The 21,154-nt window shown below is 45.2% G+C and overlaps 2 protein-coding genes across 6 annotated transcripts in view; one reads left to right on the top strand and one right to left on the bottom strand.

The window, feature by feature from the left end:
• Positions 1 to 18,430, top strand: part of LOC115320719 (protein O-linked-mannose beta-1,2-N-acetylglucosaminyltransferase 1) — a 276,034-nt gene extending 257,604 nt beyond the window's left edge. For 2 of the 5 annotated variants that reach the window (XM_042289435.1, XM_042289434.1), the window contains 20 exons: positions 1,469 to 1,837; positions 7,342 to 7,542; positions 9,047 to 9,112; positions 9,255 to 9,368; positions 9,519 to 9,636; positions 10,333 to 10,431; positions 11,687 to 11,814; positions 12,360 to 12,430; positions 12,512 to 12,587; positions 12,664 to 12,708; positions 13,287 to 13,367; positions 13,449 to 13,507; positions 13,629 to 13,701; positions 14,245 to 14,373; positions 15,716 to 15,906; positions 16,351 to 16,459; positions 16,518 to 16,589; positions 16,692 to 16,733; positions 17,402 to 17,469; positions 17,541 to 18,430. In XM_042289435.1, the coding sequence (XP_042145369.1) occupies positions 1,709 to 1,837; positions 7,342 to 7,542; positions 9,047 to 9,112; positions 9,255 to 9,368; positions 9,519 to 9,636; positions 10,333 to 10,431; positions 11,687 to 11,814; positions 12,360 to 12,430; positions 12,512 to 12,587; positions 12,664 to 12,708; positions 13,287 to 13,367; positions 13,449 to 13,507; positions 13,629 to 13,701; positions 14,245 to 14,373; positions 15,716 to 15,906; positions 16,351 to 16,459; positions 16,518 to 16,589; positions 16,692 to 16,733; positions 17,402 to 17,469; positions 17,541 to 17,613 (1,944 nt within the window). In that variant the 5' untranslated portion in view covers positions 1,469 to 1,708 and the 3' untranslated portion in view covers positions 17,614 to 18,430. Of the gene's footprint in view, positions 1 to 1,468; positions 1,838 to 7,341; positions 7,543 to 9,046; positions 9,113 to 9,254; positions 9,369 to 9,518; positions 9,637 to 10,332; positions 10,432 to 11,686; positions 11,815 to 12,359; positions 12,431 to 12,511; positions 12,588 to 12,663; positions 12,709 to 13,286; positions 13,368 to 13,448; positions 13,508 to 13,628; positions 13,702 to 14,244; positions 14,374 to 15,715; positions 15,907 to 16,350; positions 16,460 to 16,517; positions 16,734 to 17,401; positions 17,474 to 17,540 lie in introns of those variants that run through there. The other 3 variants (XM_042289433.1, XM_042289432.1, XM_042289436.1) reach the window with 2 other exon arrangements.
• Positions 18,431 to 18,868: 438 nt separating this feature from the next.
• Positions 18,869 to 21,154, bottom strand: part of LOC115320718 (asparagine synthetase domain-containing protein 1) — a 37,251-nt gene continuing 34,965 nt past the window's right edge. The window contains exons 14-15 of the mRNA XM_029980852.4: positions 19,617 to 19,666; positions 18,869 to 19,553 (exon numbers count right to left, since the gene is read on the bottom strand). Of these exons, the coding sequence (XP_029836712.2) occupies positions 19,622 to 19,666 (45 nt within the window). The 3' untranslated portion in view covers positions 18,869 to 19,553; positions 19,617 to 19,621. The remainder of the gene's footprint in view (positions 19,554 to 19,616; positions 19,667 to 21,154) is intronic.

Below are 21,154 nucleotides of genomic sequence, written 5' to 3'. Positions count from 1 at the left end.
GCCGGTAGGTATTTATTTATTTATTGAACAATCATACGCGGGTAATTTTGCAGATTGTTTCAATTAATTTATTAGGAATACCGACGGCGTCAGTGGCGTTCCAACTTGCTTTTGAGTGGGGCAAACTAGACCGCCCCCCCCCCCCTTTCCCCCCCCCCCCCCGCCAGGGCCGGGGGGCGGTGCCCTCGTATCCCTTGGCCCGCCGCGGCCAGTGTTTGCCCTGCCCAGCGGCGGGCTGTTTCAGGGGAAAAGGGGGGGGGGGTGCAATTTCGTGCCTTGGGCCAACCCCCCCCCCCCACACACACACTCTGAGAAACTGGGGGGGGGGGTGAGGACAAGCGCCCCCCCTGCCCCCCCCCCCGGTTGGTACGCCAATGGACGGCGTCATCAGTCTGTTTGTATCGCGCTGCTGCTAAGTATGAGTCCAGTCATACTTAATTGAGAAGATTTATAAATCTTGCTATACGCAAATAATTTCTTCAATTCTGAATTTAAGAAAAAAAAAGACAAGTACAGTTAATGAAGCCAGGTTGTGAGAACATCGATGCCTAACATATGTACCCTTTGCATATTAGACACAGTTATATTTTAAAGATTTTACTGCAATATATATATAAACAATCGCAATGTTCCTTAATCCCTTTTTTTTTTTTTTTTTTAATAAAGCAGGTTCGAGAGTGCAGCAGACCACTTTGAAGGTGCGTTTTTCGCCTAAGCGCACAGCTCCGCTGGCGGCGAAGTGAGTCGCCAGATCGCATTGTCAGCTCCGTGGGTCTCGCTTCTCCGCAGTACACCGATGGTTGCGGAGAAGCGCACTCAAGAGGGCTAACCCGCCGCGATCAACAATTCTAAAAATGTATGAATATCGCAGTTCATTTTGAAGAGAATATCAAATAGCATATTATTGGAAACTACTATTCGAATATTCGCGGAACCCTACTCTCCACACTATAGTACTTAAGTATCCCCCTCCCACCCCCCCCCCCCCCCCCCCCCCTTTCCCGAAAAAAAAAAACTATTTTTTTTTTTTTACTTTTTAATGGCAATGCCAAGAAATGTGCCAGACATTTTCAGTTTTCTTTTTAAGAACAACTCTCTTTTGGCGTAGACGCTGCGCATATTGTGCACAAATAGAGCCTTTGGAGCAGCAGGTAGCAGGTTGTTCGTTCTGGCGCAGTTTGGTGCAAATGGCGCAGCCGTTTGCACCACTGAAATGGTTGTTTTTACCGAGGGCAGTGTGTGCTTTTTTTGCGTTCAATAAACATTCTCGGTTATTAAAAGCAATGTGAAACGATTTTTAGCCTGGTAACCGGTTGACTGTTCTATCTTCTTTTTTTTTTTTTACGTTAACGGTTCCACGTTTTATTTTTGTTGTAACGAAATTGGTGTATGAAAAATCGATCGTTTCTGGTAGTTTGCCGTTCGATGCCAGCGCCACTGATCGTACGGACGGCTTGTACGCACGCAGGTTCCGGTGGTGGCTGAGTGCCGCTGCGGCGTCGACCCGAGCCCGGGCTGGTCCGGGCCGCCGGTGCGAGGCGCCCATGGAGAGGTCCTGGGGCGGGCGGCCCTTCCGGGCGCGCCCTGAGGCCCGAGTGCAGGCGACTCCGAGAACGGCCTCGGACCTCTGCGGCGGTCGGCGTCGCGCGGGCCCCGAGCCCCGACGCCTGATCGGCGGGCGCGACGACTGCGACGCGCTGCCGTGCCCATGGCCGCCCTGCAGGGGGCGTCGGGCGCCAACGGGTCGGCCGCCGGGGTCACGGGGGCCACGCTGCTTCGGGCGGGCCTCTACGTCCGCCACGTCAGGCACCGGAGACTCATCGCCAGGACGCTGCAGGTCAGCCTCCTCCAAACCCTGTCGAGAAAGAGAGAAACAAAATCGCGTATCATTTGTTCGACGAACATATCGGAACGTGTACGATAGGTGGCGCGCACCTTTGAAAAGGGTTTACTGTACCACCTAAAAGAGACAAGGCCCGCGCATGACGTCATCATTAGTGGATCTCCGACCCGCCCCAAGCAGGCTGAAGCTCGACGAGACACGCGGCAGACGCGTCCGCCTCGACGTCACCGCCTGCTAGCGTTCGCGCTCGTTGTGAGAACACGATTTAGGGGAATCGTTTTTGCACGTTCGATACCGTACGATGATACGGTCCGATACCGTACGACGAAAACCGGTCTACGGAAACTCCCTATTAGGGGAGTATTCGCAGACCGTTTTCCTAGCTCCGCTACACGCTCTTCGGAACGAAGGACTCCACTACGGCGCATGCGCGGCGCTAGCCTTGCATGCAGAGTCGCGGATCTGGTAGCGGAGAACGTTGCGGGGACGGCGCGAACCAGCTACGAAAACTTAAGACGCTGCGAGACGCGCAGGCGGCGATGTGGACGCATCCGTTCCAAGTGCTATTCCTGTCGGCTTTGGTCGCTTTGGCGCGTTTGTTTGCACGCGCCGACCGTTGCTTTTCTATCTGGGCTTTGCCGCCTGTGCGCTCGATAGCTCCGCCGCAGGCAGTGCGCGCGATGAGGCAACCCCGGGCAGGGAGACTGCCTGGCGGCCCTCGGTTAATTATGCCGCTCTCGCGATCCCCATTGTCTTTGGGCAAACAGGCGGGGGACGGCTTCTTTGCTCGCTCTTCCAGTTGGCGTCCCGACACTTCCTTTTTAGTTGGTGGAAGACGACAGTTCGCGCTCGGTCTGCTGCCGCTCTTCATTGCGAGCAGTCCCGTATTGAAAGAAGGGATAAGCAATTACGGGTGCACTGGCTTGGGGGAGAAATAAAGGCGATTACTTAATTGCCAGTCGCACACAGTTGCTTAAGTTAAACTTAAATCGTGACTTTAATTTCCTGTCTTATTGTCGTGTATAGTCGGCGCTGCGATCCGATGGTAGACAATCAAATATCGTCACGGTGCTCCTTGTCTTTCTGGTTTTGTTCTCTTCAACTAAACCAATCATACACAAAAAAATGGCGGCGCATTTATTGTGCGATGATAGCATTTATTGTGCGATGATTGCAAACCCACAAATTCCATAGAATGCGAATATCTCGTTTTTGCGAGGTAGGCAGAATAAGTGGAAATTTGCGAGACAGCTAGCGCGAACGCAATATTGCAACTTCATTATACGCTGTACTCGAACATGGTGTTAAAAGGAGCATCATATTTTACCTCTGGAATCCCCGAACGAGCACTTCGCCTGAAACCGGTGGAAACACGGATTTAGCTATGGCACTGCCTGCGCATATTAATGTTTCGATGTCTGGATTCGGCGAGAAATAAAGTCAGAATGGCCACCGAAAGTACGGTCTATTAGAGTAGGGGTGCCGCGAACCTCCCGAAGTTCGAGTTCGAAAGGTTGCGAATGTTCGAACTTCGGTAAAGTTCGACTTTTAAAAAGTTCGCAACTTTAGAACCCCGCTGAGGTTTGAATTCGAGAATACCGAATTATTATAGATAGTTCGAAAAATTCAAACTTTTTCGATTTTATTTAAGATTCAAGTTCCAAAAATCTAATATTTCGAAGTACTAGTTCGAAAAGGTCGAAAGTTTCGGTTTTAAGTTTCAAATCTGAATTTCACGGATGAAAATCAAATTCCGCAGCTGCGAACTAAATTTTCATGAATCTATCTAGAAAATGTCACGAAATCTGCTACAAATTTAACTGAAAACGCTGCCCATTTCTCTTACACTGTGAATGCACTCCTTCTTTCTCAGTGCTATGATACTGACTGTACTATATCACTCGTTATTTGTCGTAACCTATGAACAAGCGTTGACCTGATCGACAGGTGAACGTACTTCCTATCTATATGCAAACTAGTAGCAATGCGATCAAACGTCGCCTAAATGCAATGCTGGCATAAGACAACGAAATATGCAAGACAACGGATTCACGTAAAAGCATCCAAGTTTCCCGAAAACTTCTAGTTGATCTTGGCGTTTATTTTCGCCGGAATGACCCGTAAAATGCAGGGAAAAAAAAAAAAAAAAAACATGCACAGAATTTGACACAATTCAAGGTTAAGGAGAATGCAACCAGACTAAGTTATGGGACCCCCCGCCTCGTTGAAATGCAACCAAGGCTATGAAGGACGCTCCCAGCGAAGCGCCTCAGTTGAATTTCAAGCCTGCAGATCAGGAATTTGTTGACGTACAGGTTACCTCGGGGTAACCTACGGAGTTGTGCGCTGGAGAGGCTCTGTGCGCAAGTCGCAAGAAAAAGGTGTGAGGTACGAGGCCACCCCAAAGGCGATCATTCAGAGCTTTACAAGCGCGTTGTTTGTGGCACGACCGGCTACCGGTACGACTCTGAGTGCAATTTCAACTCCTCGCATTGACATCTTGCGTGATTTATATTTGTTGCCTGAAAACCATGGGGGGTTAACTTGGTTCGACCTTTTTCGCACTTTTGTTCGAAGTTCGAAGGTCGTGGAACTTTTGAACTCAATAGGTTCGAAAGTTCGAAAATCATCGAATTTCGTTGCGTAATAAGTTGGAAAATGTCGAATTTCATTGCGCGAAAAATCGGAAGTTCGAAAACAAGCGAATTTCTGAGCGCCAAAAATGATAAAATTCGAAATCGTCGAATTTTTTATGTAATTGGTTCGACGTTTCGAAACTTTGTGAACCTTTCGAACCCCTTGGTTCGATCTTCGAATCTCAGGTTAGCAAGAAGTTCGCGGCATCTCTAGTTGCTAGTAGTTTGACCACACTTTAACGTGATCGAGCTATTAATGCGATTAGTAATAAAGCATGACTAAATTATTAATTATAAGGAAAGCGAATGCCGCGATTGCTCGTACTGCGTGCCGTGCAAGTTCGATTGCGAAAAGCTGCATCTTGGCGAACACGTGGATTGCGTCCGTTGTTGACTTGGCCGGAGGCTGAGCCAAGTTCAGCGACGATTTGTAAGCGGCTGACGTCCCTACGGAGTCTCCAGTCACTTGTTTTTCTTCCGAATTAGTGTTTTGCACTCGCCCGCCGGCCTTTCTTAGTACCCTCCCGCATATCGCTTGAAAACGGTAGACAGCTGTAGGGGGGCATTATAGCGTAAAATTGGCGCGTTGCTCGCAACACTCTGTGGGGTTTTCTGGCTCCCCGCTAAACACAGAACGCCCGCGTGGCGTTGCGCGCTTTCGACGCTGCTTTACTAGCCTGATCGGGTCACTGTATTAGCTGCGTTCTGAGTCAACAAAATAAAATATCAATTGTGTAAAAAAAAAAAAAAAAAACTTTTTTTTATGAAATTACGCGTCGTTGAACGCTTAGTTTCTGCCCAAGTGTAGCGGTTGGGATTATATGTCAAAGTTTCATATCAAAACTTATCGTTACCTTATAAAAAATGTTTTTTTTTTCTGAAATTTTTAACGAGAATAGTGCACAGGACGTCACTTCCGTTGCCCTCCAAAGAAGAGGGGAAGAAGGAGCTCCCTTCTTATCAGGATCCTCCTTTGTGCCTCCCGGATTTGTGCAGGCGTCGCTATTCTGCCCCCAGAAGATTAGAGAAGATTAACCCGTCACTCAAAATTCTTACAAAAGCAGCTTCCCTCTCCTCCTCATACTTGGTGTTCAAAAGTGTGCCATGTGACGTCAGTGCAAGAAGCCTATACTTTAATGGCGTCTGCTACCGGAAACGGGATGCATTCTCCCGTCGAAAGTTTCCAAAAAATCGCTTATAAAACTTCTGGTCGGGTAACACTCAAAAATGGTTTAATGAAACGACGTCAGCCGAAATCCGAGTGTACCGAGCCGTGGAAACTTGCTCACTCCGTGTTCTGCTAGTTTCAAGAGCTCATTTTGAAACTTGCTCAGTCCGTGTTCTGCTAGTTTCAAAAGCTAATTTTGATAATCATGTCACGCTCTCTTTGAGCCATATCCAAAATATTTTCTGGGAAAGGGGGGGGGGGGGGGGGGGAGGGAGGGCAAATTTATCTTGCCCTTTTTTTTTTTGTTCGTTTAATCAATTAAATGCATTCCGCTTATCGTATGATAGCGGCAGCTGTTTCCATTCTCTCCACTCTTATCAGCTGGGAAGCTGATAAGAGGGAAATAGAAAAGCCGTCGGCGGCCAAAAAAACAAGCAAAAAAAAAAAAAACACTTTGGGGGCGAGCTTTCCTTTATTTTTCTTTTGTTGTCACGACCACATTTTTCTCCTCGGGTCTTATCTTTGCCTAGGTGTTGAAATAGGTGGGGCTCGTCTTTTTCTCTCACGTTTTTTTCTTTATTACCTCCGAGTAATCTTTCCCACCAGTGCGTAGTGGGCCGGGTTGCGTCACACAGCTGTTAAAATTCTGGAGGAGGGCTTAAACAAAAAGGATTAGATCTGATCCACCTATAATGAAAAAATAGTAGAACGATATTTTTGGTCAAAAATCATTACACAGAGGGACTTTTTTTGTTTGTATTTTAACACATTTTTTATTAGATCTTTGAGAGCCATAATAAATCAAAAGCTCGTACAGTATAAAATCGACAATGATAATCATCTTTAAATACAAATTAAATACAAAACCTGCTGGAAGAAGCTGGAAAGGGGAAGGCTGGGTATAAAAATATGAAGCTATAGACATTGTTTCCAAGTCCAGATGCAGCCGAAGCTACAAGCGCGGGAATGTGGCCCAGAGCGCACACCTAAAGCCCCTCGATGTGTTTGCGGCTTTACGCACACCAGCTCGGAGCACGTGGAGCAAAAGCACGCACTGGAGAACCCAGGGATCCTGGGTTCAATCCCCACCCCTGCCCGTTTCGATCTGGATGAGCATCGTACCGGCGTGCGGTCGTGTATCACTACTGCGTGGAGCACTTTAAAGACCCCAGGCTAGCGGTTGTATTGCACTGGCTGAATTTCTCATCTACAAATCAGAGACAAGTCGCCCATTGAGGCAGACTAAGTTCAGGCTGTATAAACATACCAGGACCCAATTTTATGAAATCCCACAGAAAGGTGACCCCAACAATAGAAGTTTCGTCGATCGCCACCAACCTCATTCAACGTGGTCGTATACTCCCTCAGGAAGGACCACTGAACCTGCAGAGCCGGTGGGTCGTCTGCAAGCAAAACAAAACCAGTTGTGAAACTGTACGGGCTTTTGTAATCGCTTTATGGTACCGAGTCGATAGAAAAAGTCTTCATGATATTGAGAATTAAGTAACAATGCTTACAAAAATTTTTTTAGTCAATTTTTAATTTTATTTTGAGCCTCTATGCATTTGTCCATAACAACAACCCTAGCAACGGTTTGTTTGGAGCGGAGCGCCATGTTGTGACGTCATCACTTACGGGGTCAGTGGTTGTAGTCAGCTTGTTGAAGCCCGTCTGCTGATGGCCGTATCTCGCAGTATGTGCTGCTGGCGATCCTGTCGGTGACGGTGGTCATCAACGTGATGTTCATCATGGACACAAGCCGCAAGCTGCAGCAGGACGAGTCCCCCTCGCAGGAGGGCCGGCGGGGTGCGCTGCAGGAAAGCATGCCCAAGGCGCTCACCCTCGAGGTGGTCTCCAGCCAGTCCAAGGTGTCGGTCACCGTCGACGGAACCACGGTGAGTGTCCTCGCAGTCGCCCCGCCTCGCCTGGCCAGAGATCAAAGCTTATTTGAGATGTCCAACAAACGAGTCACGGGCCTCAGCTTTTCAATGAAGAGCGATCAGTTAGTTGATCAAGAAGCGCATAATCAACCATCTATGTGATTGATGCGCACGCGCTGAAGTGCTTACCCTGATACATTCTGCTACAAAATATTTTTTGATTCTTTGAGCTCAGTTTTTGGTCGGGCTTGAAGCGACACCCGCGACACTACGATCCTGTGTATCTCGCTTCGCCGCAGCGCAGCCAGGTGCATTACGGGAAAGCCCTCTTTCGGAGCGGGGTATCCAAAAAGGCTGGAATTTGGTGATTGTTGGACGCGAAAACTTTATCTTGCAGTAAAATCTCAAAATGCAACAGCAACTAATACGCGACAATACATGTTAGGCTGCAGTGTCTTGAAAAGCTGCTTGCATCAATAGCCATAATTTTTTTTTTTTTTTTTAAGTTCAACATTGAAAGAAGAATGTTTTGGTATTTTAAAAGAATTTCTACCTCCTCTTCCCCCTCAGTACAGTTGGGCTGCACTGTAGGCTTATAAGTTCATCGTAAAACTATGTCCACGTGCAAAGTGCGCACACTGCCGCATGCAGGTCTGTTTTGTGCCAGTAAATCACTTATCACTTAATGTGTAAAATGAAAACATATTTTTAGCTAAATTAAGAATTTCACTTCAACTCGTTCCTGACCTTGGGAAAAGTAGCCATTTTCAAAGGAAGTATTAATTAAAAAACACACTACCTACTACAAAAACCCGAAGACTGAATCCGCAAAAGTGTGTGTGTTTTTTAAAGCAATGCGTGATGCATAGGACTTTATATTACATCCAGTGTATGACTGTTTGTCTGTCTTGACAACGATGTCAGAGTTTTTCATAAGCTAAAAAGAAAAAATCAGACCTTCCGGAAAGACTATTATGTTCAAATAACATATTTTTGTGATTGTGGTATCTATTGGGGGAGCCTACATTGCCATAGTTTGTATTAATAATAATACAATTAAGATATTTTAATACATACTTTTCAAGTTCTAATAGAATTTGTTGCTTATGATATAATTTCAAATGTGCAAACAAGTATGGCAATTAAAAGTGTGCAAATTATCATCACTGGTACTGATTGCAGCATTTTTAATGCTGCAACCGGCAACACAAGAATGTGTTTCCGTTCTTCGATCGGTATGACTCAGAAAAAAGCTCAATCAACGTGCTGTAAGTATTGCAATGCACAATCAGGTGAGTTTGTTCTCCCCAAAATAAGGGCACCACAGTATGTTCAAGGCTTCAGCCCAGGAGGCCCATTATGCCTGGTGCGATGTTTTGAGGAGCGAAGAGATTTAACAATCTCCGAAATGTTTCATAAAAAAAGAAATGTTTGCAATCTTTTTCTGGGTGATTGAGAAGTTAAAAGATTAATTTAGGAAGGTTTATGACCATACATGTTTTTTCTTATCTCCTTCCAGATCCTGGACGACTCCGAAGACAACAAGGGCCGTGGCATCCATGTACTAGTTCTGAATCAAGCAACGGTAATACTTTCTCATACTATGTAAAGGCATTAGTTCTACCTGTTCTTCATAACCATTGTCTTAGCTCTTCTTAACCATATTTCGGTGAAGCCTGCTTTACTAGAACTGAAAGGACTGAGGGCACCATTGATTCTGCTTCCAGGGCAGCGTGATGGCTCAGCGCATGTTTGACACATACTCTCCACACGAGGACGAAGCCATGGCCCTCTTCCTCAACATGGTTTCCGACGGCCGCGTCCTCATCTTTGCCATTAAGGTTTGTGAAACTTCAATGGCAAATCTACCCAAAAGATAGCGAGAAGAATACAGTCGCTTCATATTTTAGCAAGACGCGCTCAAAGCAGTCTTGTTTTCAGTGTATTCTTCTAAACGGAGTTCCGAATGGCGGACGGGTCGTTCTCTGCAGGACGAGGGCACTTTCCAAATGAAGCAGCCTGCCAGGGACCTGCTCAAGCGGCTGGGCAGCAAGAAGTCGCACAAGATCGGCTGGCGCGACATGTGGGCCATGGCAGCCCAGAAAGGGGGTGTGTCCCTCCCCCTCTTTTTCATAAGCTGGCCAATTCGATATAAAGGGTGTTCCCAAAAAAGTTTACTGCTTGTTTTTCACCTTAAAAATAAAATATACATAGTTGAACACTCAATCTCTCCCCAAACGGTCTGGGCCAGGTAGCAAGTTTTCAGAGCTTGCCGCTCTCCGATTTATTTATTCATTTATTTTTTATAAAACATTTTATAAAAGGTTGTAAACGATTTTGGGAAATTTTCAACAGGAAAATGGTGGCTAATGAAGGCCAAGAATGTATGAAGATTAATGGCTTCAGTTACTGGAAACCCAGTCAAAGATTCAGAAAGTTGATTAGAACTTGTGAATAAGATAACGGACAGTTTGGAAACTTTGGCATGTTTTCCAGACTGCTAGCACTACATTTAGATGGAGACCGAGCGTTCGGCAAAGCATCATTTATTTTTGCAGTGGAAAAAAACACTTTGAATTCTGGGGGGAACACGCTGTAAATGTTTTTTATGTCACTGTAAGGTGTTTTGCAGTATCTTTTCAGACTGTGTTGTCACATTGTAACACTGTTTCACAAGGATTTATAAGACATGCTTTCACAAAGTATGCCATGCAGGACTTGTTGCTTAGAATACTTTGTCTCTCAGGATGTCGTTGTATATAGTAGTTAGTACACCCACCTTGAATTGCCCTTGTCACCTTGCAGGGAAGATGTTTGGGGAGACGTACAGCAAGAGCCCGGAGTTCAACAGCTGGGGTGCTCCTGTGTTGCTCAAGGTCGAGGTGCCTCTAGTCCCTGTGGAAGGTGAGTCTTTCCCAAGATTGTGCCAGGTGGATGGCAACGCTTGCCAATGCATGTTGCATATCTTTCTCGGAGTAATAAAACGAAACTCTGGATACTCGAGAGAGAGAAGGAACTACGCGCACATCCCATACATTTGGATAGAGAACTACCGATTTCAATCGAGTTCAGCTTAAAAAGTGGTGAGCATCTTCGGTTGCAGCTGAAACCTTGCGGTGAAGAATGATGTACGGAGTGTTTGGTGCTGTGTCGTAAACCATAGTGGAAGAAAAAATTCGCGCAGCTAAAAACCGCAACAGATCTGGCACTTGAGGTGTCGACTCTAGTCTTAGCCGAGGTGTCTGTAATGTGACAAAGATTTGTTGCATGGTAGGTTCTGTGTAACTACCTAAGGTTACGGTTTTAGATACAAGACTGCCAGGCAATTTGAACTAAACTGTGGCCCTTTCTCCTGACGCCTTTCGCTGTTTTGGCACAGGAACCCTCTAAATTTTGTTTCAGCATTCAAAGTGCTGGGATTTCCCCTGCTACGTCAAACCCGATTATATCGAACCCGGTTAATTAGAACTATCCCTGGTATCGAACTATTTCTGAACGGACTAGTAGCTGCAATTAAAATGCGTAGAAAAAAAATCCGGTTATATCGAAGGAAAATTGCAGCGTATCCCGATAGATTGAACTGCCAAGATTGCCGTTTTGCTCTGCAAGCTGGCTTTCCCCCAACAAGGGGTCGTGGTGGGGGAAAGCCAGCTTGCAGTGCAGGCTGGCTTTTTTTTTCTTCTGGGCGGCCGCGTTGACCGCAACGGAAGAAAAAAAAAAAGTCTCTTTTGCCAAGGGAGCGGGGAGAGGGTGAGCGAGTGATCCGGTGAGACCTTAAAAAACAAAGCAGCAGCCACTGAATAGCCGCGTGGCACGTCGCTCATGACGTACAGATGCTCCTTTGAGAGTAAACAGCTTGTCTAAATGTGGTGTGCTTGTTTGTTGTCCAATTCATTACAACTTTAATATCAAATTACCCACTATATCGAACTGGTAGACGGTTTTTTGCGAGTTCAATATGAACGGGTTGGACACAAAGCTCTCTGGAACTCAATATTTATACTCTCATTGTATTAGGATAGTGTGAACTGTGTATATGTTTATAGTACTCGTTTGATTTTGGCATTGTACTTCTCGTATGGTTCCCTCTCTTATCTAATATTCTTCAGCTAAACAAATGCAAGGAACATCAATGTTCTTCTTTCTGCCTGGGTGACAGACAGTGAATGTGACTGGGCTGACACGGAGGAGAACCAGCGACGTCGCGCCTTCTGCAACCACATCGAGGGCTACGGTAGCGTCTGCAGCTGCGCAGACCCTGCGCCACTCACTTTTGCTCCGGAGCCCGTGAGTGCTCTCTCGTCACTGATTGGCTGCTACTGCTGCCTGGCAAGTGCAGCCTAAACCTGACATTGCTATTCTGCTCACGCAAGTTATCGCCAGCATTGCGTACATTCATCTTGACTACATAGTCCTGTAGTCGATCTGGATTACTAAACAATACAATTCAACTTGCAACAACTGCAGTTTGTGCTAGTACTTACTGATTAACTAGCACATGCATCCTCATTGAACTTACTACTATGTCCATAGGCCTTCTTTTAAATGTTAGTGCGGTTTTCAAGTCCTGGATTGTAGATCTGCGTTCTTTTCTGGACGGCATCGTAAGAAAGTGGAAAAAGTGCTTTTCTATGTTACAGATCAGCCTCATTTTCTCTTCTTTCTACTGCCAGAAAAACTGGCTATCACTTAATCAATTGACTTGCTGATCGGTCTGTGAATCAGTGAAACTGGTCCGAGAACTTTACGGTGCTTTGTTTTGTCCTAAACTGAGCTATCAAAGCCTTCTACGAAAATGTGGTTGAGGTGTAAGTGCGGCTTTGGTTGTGCAGGTGCCGAACAACAGGGTGAAAGATGTTCCTGTAGCCATCGTGGCTAGCAACAGACCCCACTACCTGTACAGGTCAGTAATGTCTCAGCTTAATTACTTTGCCATCTTAAACTCGTTATACAGAAGTAACAACTTGGTTTTCTTGTGTTGCAGGATGTTACGCTCTCTACTCTCCGCTCACGGAGTGAACCCGAGGATGATTACAGTATTTATTGACGGTTACTTCGAGGTGGGTTTTGCAACGCCTCTCTGTGACATGTTGCTTGCCTGCATTATCAAATGGCTTGCTTCATTTGTTCCTACAGGAACCTCTAGAAGTAACCAAGTTGTTCAACATTAGGGGGATTCAGGTGAGTTTCAGCCTTGACTGAATAGTTTTGCCACAGAACAGCTTGTGTTAAAAAAGGTGGTACAGTGTAATCCACTTATAACGATACCAGATATAACGATATATCGCTTATAGCGATCAAATTTTTTAGATTTGATCGCTATTTTTTTAGATTTGATTTGATCCAGATATAACGATAATCGGCTATAACGATTGGATTTTGCGGTTTTCTCAATATCGTTATAAGTGGACTGCACTGTAGTATATTAAGAAGAGCAAGTTAATCATAGTGTTGTAAGTGGGTGATATGATGTGAGATCGCGAGTTACGTCTGACAATAATGATTTATTCTGCAAGGCAATTTAGGGGTAGATATTTCGTGAATAAAGACTACAAGTAGGGCTAGTGTTTTGCAATTCATATTGAGGTTATAATCCAAAAAACCCAGATTTGTCCCCGTGTTTCCTTAAGTATAGTTGCGATTATCATGAGAAAATTCATGTCCCCATTACGATTTTATGCACACGACATTTAACAGTCCTCTGGGCGAGTCGGTTGACAGGAACTACCCAACTCGAGCGTTGTTTTCCACGCTTGCAGCACACACCCATTGGCCTGAAGAATGCTCGCATCTCCCAACACTACAAGGCTAGTCTCACTGCAACCTTCAACCTCTTTCCCGTGAGTGTGCTTCAGATGGAACGGAGTGCTCTGTGGCCGGCTTGTCACTGAGGGCGCCTTCCTTGCACGTCGGCTTTGCAGGATGCCCAGTATGCCATTGTGATCGAAGAGGACCTGGACGTGTCCCCAGACTTCTTTAGGTCTGTCTGTTTTTATCGTAGCGGCTCTTTTGGTTCTCTTTTATTTTCAGTTCCGTGGCAGGGCACGAATGCTCGATGGGGTGGGGGCCCCTTAACCTACACGTGCCTTCTCTTTCCGCAGTTACTTTAGTCAGACGCTGAGGCTGCTGGAAGAGGATGATTCCATCTACTGCATCTCGGCATGGAATGACCAGGTGTGGCATCTATTGCGGATAAGCTTTAATGATGATATGCCATAGTATATGCACAAATCTACTTAGGCAGAAAAAAGAGGGCTACGCTAGTTTAAAAAAGCAATCACAAAAGAGCATTGGGATTCAGCAGCCTCTTTGCTGAATTATTGCTGAAGACTGAAATTGCTCACAGTGACCACTTTGATTTAGTTTTGTATATCTGATTACGTGGGACCCAAGATGAGCCTGTGCTCGGTCTCTTGCTTGGGGTGTGTGGGTGGGGAGAGAGATTAAATGCTTCTCTCTTGAAACTTTGTACATAACTAGATTCTGGTAGTAACGTGGTTCAAGACTCGGTTCACCATGGCACACCGTTTCATATTTGACCTCGGGTGTTTGCAGACAAAAGAGTCTGTTTATCGATTGACCGGTTCCTCCAACCCGATTTATGGCAGTTTGTTGCACATACACGCATAGCAAATGTCCGCAGTTTTGCTCTCGACTTCGCAATGCGTAGCCACGCTTTGGTAAACAGACGCACGCGTCATCTGCCTCTGCCCTCAGGGCTACGAGCACACAAGCGAGGACCCCTCGCAGCTTTACCGGGTGGAGACCATGCCGGGCCTGGGCTGGATCCTGAAGAGGAGCCTCTACAAGGACGAGCTCGAACCACGCTGGCCCACCCCGGAGAAGGTGACTCTTGCGCGCTATGTAGTGGAAGCAGTGTTCAGCAAGATACTTGACAAAGGTATTTAAGATAACCTACTAAATACTCGTGTAATAAAATATTTAGAATACCTACTATACTCACATTACTTTCCCTGCAAAATATTTTTAGTGAAGTACAAATACTTAGAAACGTAATTCAATTACTTTCGAAGATACTTCTGTATTGCATAATTTGCATCGACTTCACTCGATCTTTTGTTGGCATTTTGAGTGCATCTACTTGCCTTGTTTTCTCGTCACTGTTCTGTCGTTTCCGCTTTAAGCTTGCAATCGGTTCAACTTTGTGCCGGGGTGTGCCGATTACTATAATTGAAATACAATTATTTGAGTAGAGCATTTGACGTAAGCACAAGTCTGGGTGAAAGTGATGACCAGGTCTGGCAACCTTGGCAGGACCTGCCCGGGATGATCCAAAGCCCACTCTCGCGCTAGTGATAAAAGGGGTGCAGATTATGTTCCTTTGACTCTCATATGGCCAAGACGGCCGAGTTAATAAACTACCCTGCAGATGCGTAATAGAAATCGATAGCCACTTTCTCCAATATGGCGCTGGGAGTCCGTGTACCGTCAAACAAATTGCTGGTCCGCGGATGCCACGGTTGACAGGTTCGAAACCCCGGTTGAGGTGCTTCTGATCCCCCAGGTGGCCTGAATTAATCATCGGTTTTTAGTGGGGCGTGCCTTTTGTTAGTTTCAAATTTAGAGTGAAAGATGTAAAAGGCAATGAAACGTGAGGAAAAGAAGAAATGAGAATCGTGTCCCAAAATTTGGGTTGGGCGAATGTGCACGCTTTGGACAAAGGGTATAGGCAGCTCTCTGGGTGGGCAAGTGATCCTGTGAGCCTGGTACGCAGAATTATGGTTTGAGAACGCATTTCTTGTGGCAAGTTCTAGCTACCTAAATAAAGAAATATGGGGAACTGACAATTCGGGTTAGTTTTGTCATGCTCTCTGCGGTTGCATGACAGGGTATTGACAAGAGTTAAGAGTTTACTGCTTAAGCGCTGGTGCCCCAATGGAGCACTTTCTATCTTGCTATGGCAGTTTTGAGGCAGCCTTTAAATTCCCCAAAAAAGGAAGTACCGGCAATCTCTGGTTTGTCCCGTGCTGCTCTCAGCACCGCGACAAATCAGCAAGACATGCTATGGGCCGTGTCGTTTGCATGCTCCTTCTTTAGGCAGTTGTGAATAATCCACCCCACCAGGCAACAAACATAAAAAGCTGGGTTATAAGGGCTGCATTAATAAATTGATTCCTCTCTAAATAAAATATCCAAAATCAAAATTATTTTTTCTTTGCCAATGCAGCTCTGGGACTGGGACATGTGGATGCGCCTGCCGGATGTGCGCAAGGGCCGGGAGTGCATCGTTCCGGACGTCTCGCGGACGTACCACTTTGGGTCGTCTGGACTCAACATGAACTCCTACTTCCAGGACGTCTACTTCAAGAAGCACGCCTTCAACACTCAGCCCCACGTGCAGATGAAGGAGATAGACAGGTCGGTGGCTCCGGGCCTTCTTCTCACAGAGACTAGCATGCTGGGAGGTTGATGGCAAGGTGCCCCAGTAATTGCGAGGTTTAGACGTTGAAATGTGTCTTAAAGAATGGGAGATGGCTACTGAAACAGCAGAAGAGAGGGCTGGTCAAATGCTTCTGCAGAGAGAACTAGAGGCATATAAGAGCAGAACAGTGTGAAAGTACAGAGAAACTGAAATGGTAAAGACATTGTCTGCTCAAAACTGACTTAAAAATTATTACTGGTGCCAAATAAGTTTTGCATACCAATTAAACCATTCGCCTAAACCCCCCCCCCCCCCCCCCAAAAAAAAAATAAAAAATAAAAACAACTAAAAAATCTTAGCTTTGTAGGATGGAGTGTCAGATCCTCTTAGATTTCAAGCGACTGTCTTAGAGCGCTCTGTCCCCCGTCTCTCTGGAACAGCGTCAAGAAGGACAACTACGAGCAGGTTGTGCATGACCTCCTCAGGCGAGCGATAGTTCTCGACCACAGCAAGAGTCCCTGCGAAGAGAACTTCATCCCAGACACCAAGGTGGGCATCGCCCAAATTAAATTTTACGGATTAAAATCGAGGTTTGCTCTCTTTCCAGGGGGAAGTATACGTCATGTTCTTCAAGATGAACGGTTTGCGGGACTTTTCCACGTGGCTGCAAATCGCCAAGGTACGGACAAAAAAAAAATTACCAACTAGGTTTACAATTAGCGGTGCATGCTTTGCGTACAGCATTATTAAACCTTCTCTCTGCCATTTACTTTCATTCCAGTGTTTCAAGATATGGGACCTTGACCCCAGGGGATACCACAAGGTATGGTGCTTTCATGACTTCGACAGATCTGGTTGCAACAGACATTTGGTTATAACATATCGATTTGTGAAGTTTGGTTGGTCTTTACATCCACGCCATTGGGCCAACTTCGCTTATTACAGATTCTGTTAAAACATACATTCGGATTCAATGGTCTATATTGGGGTTTGTATTTAGCGGACTCTTCGACAGCAGTTGTTTTTTTGGGCAGTAGAAGGCTCTGGTTCGGTAGCTGTGGCATCCATTTTGCGAAAAGCTCTCGTTGTCCTCAGCGCCTCACGAGCCTCGTACGACCGAAAGCACACAATGACAATGTTCATCGGTACAGCTTGACAAAAAAAAATTGCTACCTGTCAAAATTGAGAAATTTCGGTAATCCAGTTCTTTTCTAATATCCATTCACATTTCGCCAGTCTGATTGGTTAGAAGACTCCAGTCAAAATCCACATCAAAGTCAGTACTACTAGAGTATCTGCGTTCTAGACACTCCTTTCACAAGAGACCAAAACCTTCATCAATGTCAAGGTCTGCTATGACGAGTTTATAGTGTGGTTCCAAAAAAAATAAATGCCAATAAACTCCGTATTATTCATACACTTGACTGAAGGACGGCAAAAGAATTTTCCGATTTCGCGCTAGTTTCTCAAACGTCCCATCTTGTCTCGCAGAGCATGTGGCGCCTTTTCATGAAGGGCAACCAGCTGCTCGTGGTGGGAGTGCCAAACTCAACCTACTCGTAAGTCTCCCCAACGCGTCCGCCGTCCCGTTCCCCGAAGACCGTCTCACACCCGTCTCTTTGCAACGCAGGTCTTTCAAGCCTGCCAAAGTGACGCCCATTTACCTCGAAGGACAGAAGATAGATAAGGACCGAATTCGGTAGCAATGCCGCCACACCTATTTCCTCGTTCGTGTCATCATTCAAAGCGCTCCGCCGCGCTCGAACGCTTCGAGCTTTGCTTCGAGACCCACCGGGTGACATTCATGCGTGTGTGTGTAGGTGTGCTTGCTGTCAACGTGTGCGTGTGCGTATCAGTGTTCCATGTCAAGAGAAAAAAAAAAAAGATAAAACGACCCTTCTGGAACTTTCGGAATGGGACGGTTCAACAAACCACGCCTTGCGTCGGAGTGTCGAGGCGGTTCGAGCGAACCCATGAGACGACGTGGTCGTAAGTGAGCGTCGTGTCGCCATTGCCGAAAATGGTGGGAGCAACCTGTCGTGACCTGCGCCTGTGCGTGGACAACGCTGGCGTCGTGTGAACTTCGGACCGTCGCGTTCTGCCTTCTTCATGCTCTCGAGGCATGGCGGCGGGACCCAAGAAGTCACCAGGAACTACTCTGTATCATAACTTGTAAATTTTAGACTCTCTAGGAGCTTGTCCTTGTGCCTAGGCCCCACGCCCCCTTGAGGTGGAGATGGGGTTAGTTTCCTCGATGTGACACCGTGCAGCGCACTGTTCATTTCAAAGTCGAGTGCCGTACTTAAAAGGATGCAGTGCGGAACGAAACTAAAGACATAACTCGCTTTCATAGCAGACCCAGTTTTTTTTTTTTTTTTTTTTTTTTGATTTTTGGCAAAAAGATTTTTACACCAAAACACAGAATGCGTTGATTGGAATGGAATGAGCTTGTGAAAATCAGCATTGCGAAAACGGCGAGTGCTGGATTTCAGAGAAAACAAAGACTTTGTTACAGACAAATGCTTGTCTTGTCTTGAATGTCATTCTGGAACCCACTCTTAACTGCTTTTGAGCTAGATTAGAAATTGCGGGCAAGGCTGTTTTTCTAGATGCAAGGTTTTGACGTCGCAGTATTTTCAGTTTGTTCTTTGGGTATTACAACTTCCAACAGTGTATAAGTGAGAAAACATTTAACGCAGAATTTTTATGCAAAAAGTGCACCTGTACATCGGTGTTCTGCTTTTCCCACGGACTTTGAACCATGCCTTAATATCAAAGAACCTCAATAATTCTAGTTTCCATAGTGAGGTACACAAATTTCATGAAATTTTGAAGTTAGTGTATCTCTACTAAACAGTTGATGCTCTTTTGACGATTAGGTGGATGGAGAAAAAACACTATAGTGCAGACGAGTCCATCAACATGCTTCTGGTGAACGTTGTGCCATCTCATTCAATATTTTATTCTTTTTTTTTTTTTTTTAATCAGGCTTTTTATCTTTTTTAGTACCACTCAGTAAATGATTCTTATATTCGAAATTCCTGATAGCAGTTCGAACTTCCATTGAAGCTGACAACACAGCAGTGCGGTGGCAAATTCAAATTGAGGTGCCATTCTGGGGTCAGTATATGCTTTGCACTATATTCGCATCGCCAATGGCCATACATTAGGTAAATGCTTTGGTAGAAAGCGTCTACATTATGGAATTTCACAAACAAGGTAAGTCAGAACAGCAAGTAATTTTACACAGACAGTTTTAACAAACTGCAAGTTTATGGCATTCATTTCGCGGTGGATAAAATAGAACTCCTTCGAGGATGACGGCACACTTTATTTACACTACTAAAATATCTTTTGGGCTGTCTCCTTAGTGCCTAATTCATGAGAGAACCAAATGTGGAATCAATCCGAGTTTGCACATGTCGAGCCTGAGACATAGGCCAGTCAAATCGCAGCTCGCACACTCAAAAGTGCAAGAGAAAACATTTGCATTTGAGCATATACCTAATCTAGATTTAGAGAGGAAAGAAAAAGATGGTCATGGAGTATTTTATTTGATGCGGGAATGAGGCCAACTAGGGTCCGTGGGCCACAATTTTAGATTGGAGAATTTTTGTACACCTAAGTATCTGGAACCTGCTCTCTGCAAGAAACAAGAAGAGGAGTGAAATACTGAAGTCCAACGAATTTTAGAAGGTGAACTCACCAGGACTAGCAGAAGGCTAGCTCACTCTCTGGAACAGATCCCAGGTCCAGCTGCATTGCAAGACGTATGAGAGGTTAACCTCTGCTACAGTTGCTCACAAGATGTGAATGCCATCTTTCTGAAGCCCCGTGTCCAGCCCTTCCGTTGTACTTTAGCTGCACATGCAGGCTCAAAGCTCTTGAGATGCCCAAGTGTTATCGAAGGTAGGAAGCCTTCACTGGAGGCAGGACAACTCGAGGACCTCTTTGCCGGTCTACTCCTGTGACTATAGTAATTATGCAAAATGCTACGATGAATGCAATATTATTTTATAGGTGATTGATCTCAAAAACCAATAGCACTAACTGTTTTTGAAATACTTAACTAGGCCATCAGCTTGTCTCATTATTCATTGAACCTAGAGATTATCAAATACGATTCTACTATAATTAGTGTCTTGGATTGCCTCTAAAATTTCCACATTTCGCCCAATTCTAAGACTAATTTTTTACGAGGTTGTCGCAACTGGGAGAAATGAAATTTTCATTCATAAAAATTAGACTCTCGAAAACTTATTTTCATTCGGAATACTGATTTTGACTAAAAACATTTTGCAGAACACCGATAGAATTGGCTTAGCTGTGGACACCTAAGTTTCCCTAGGGTGCCTCAACGTTGTTTTTAGGGTGGTGCCACTCTTTGTGGTACCAGATGCAAAAAGCATGCACTCGTGGGGCAAACACAAAGAAACGCCTGGAAACGAAATGCCACTGTAGCATCAGCTCGAGCAGGAATACTTTTGTTGCACAATCTAGAGAAAAAAAAAAAAAAAGTCTTGACGCTATCTAAAGACACGTGCATACATACTCATTAGGGCACCCCAAGTTTGCCAGGTCACTAAGCCATAGATAGGGCTCCATTTTTTTTGGAGTATATTTTTCGTGAAATTCGGAATTTCGAGCAAAAATTCTGTTTTTATCGGTGTTTATTTTTCGTAAATCTCGAATTCTCCGAAAGTCGGAGATTAATTTCGCAGCGTTTCCTATTAAAAAATATTAAATAATAACTGGATGCAAACGTATGCCAGATAAAAAATAAAACGCACTTGTATCAATTAACATTTCTTCAGTTGAATTTGGCCTCGGTGTCTTTAGCAATACTAATTTGTCCCACGACAAAAGTGGCACACAAGTGTGGCTTTGATAAACGTCGATACCTTAAAATCAATAAACTGCCGGAGGTAGCTGCAAGGAAGCTCGTAGTCATCCCATCAATCTATCCCGCGGCTGCACGAGGTGGAGTGGTTAAGGATGTAATAGAAAAGTCTCAACTGCCCCTCTTCCCTATTTTATACAATCTCTATTATCCACTGCTTTCGCTGTTACCCCCAGAAACATACCGTCTCCTTTCTCTAAATCCCAAATCTCATGGCCCAAACTGGAGACCAAAAGAGTGGCTTTTGTCGTGACAGAAAGGGTTCGATGACCTGTTTCCCTGAACCAACCTTGACGAGACAAGCCGTAAGACCCCCCTTTTGACAACAGTCCGAAGCTTGAAAG

Source organism: Ixodes scapularis, unplaced genomic scaffold, assembly GCF_016920785.2.
Source record: "Ixodes scapularis isolate PalLabHiFi unplaced genomic scaffold, ASM1692078v2 PGA_scaffold12__126_contigs__length_90152505, whole genome shotgun sequence".
Lineage (NCBI taxonomy): Eukaryota > Metazoa > Arthropoda > Arachnida > Ixodida > Ixodidae > Ixodes > Ixodes scapularis.
This window is presented reverse-complemented; position numbering and strand designations above follow the sequence as displayed.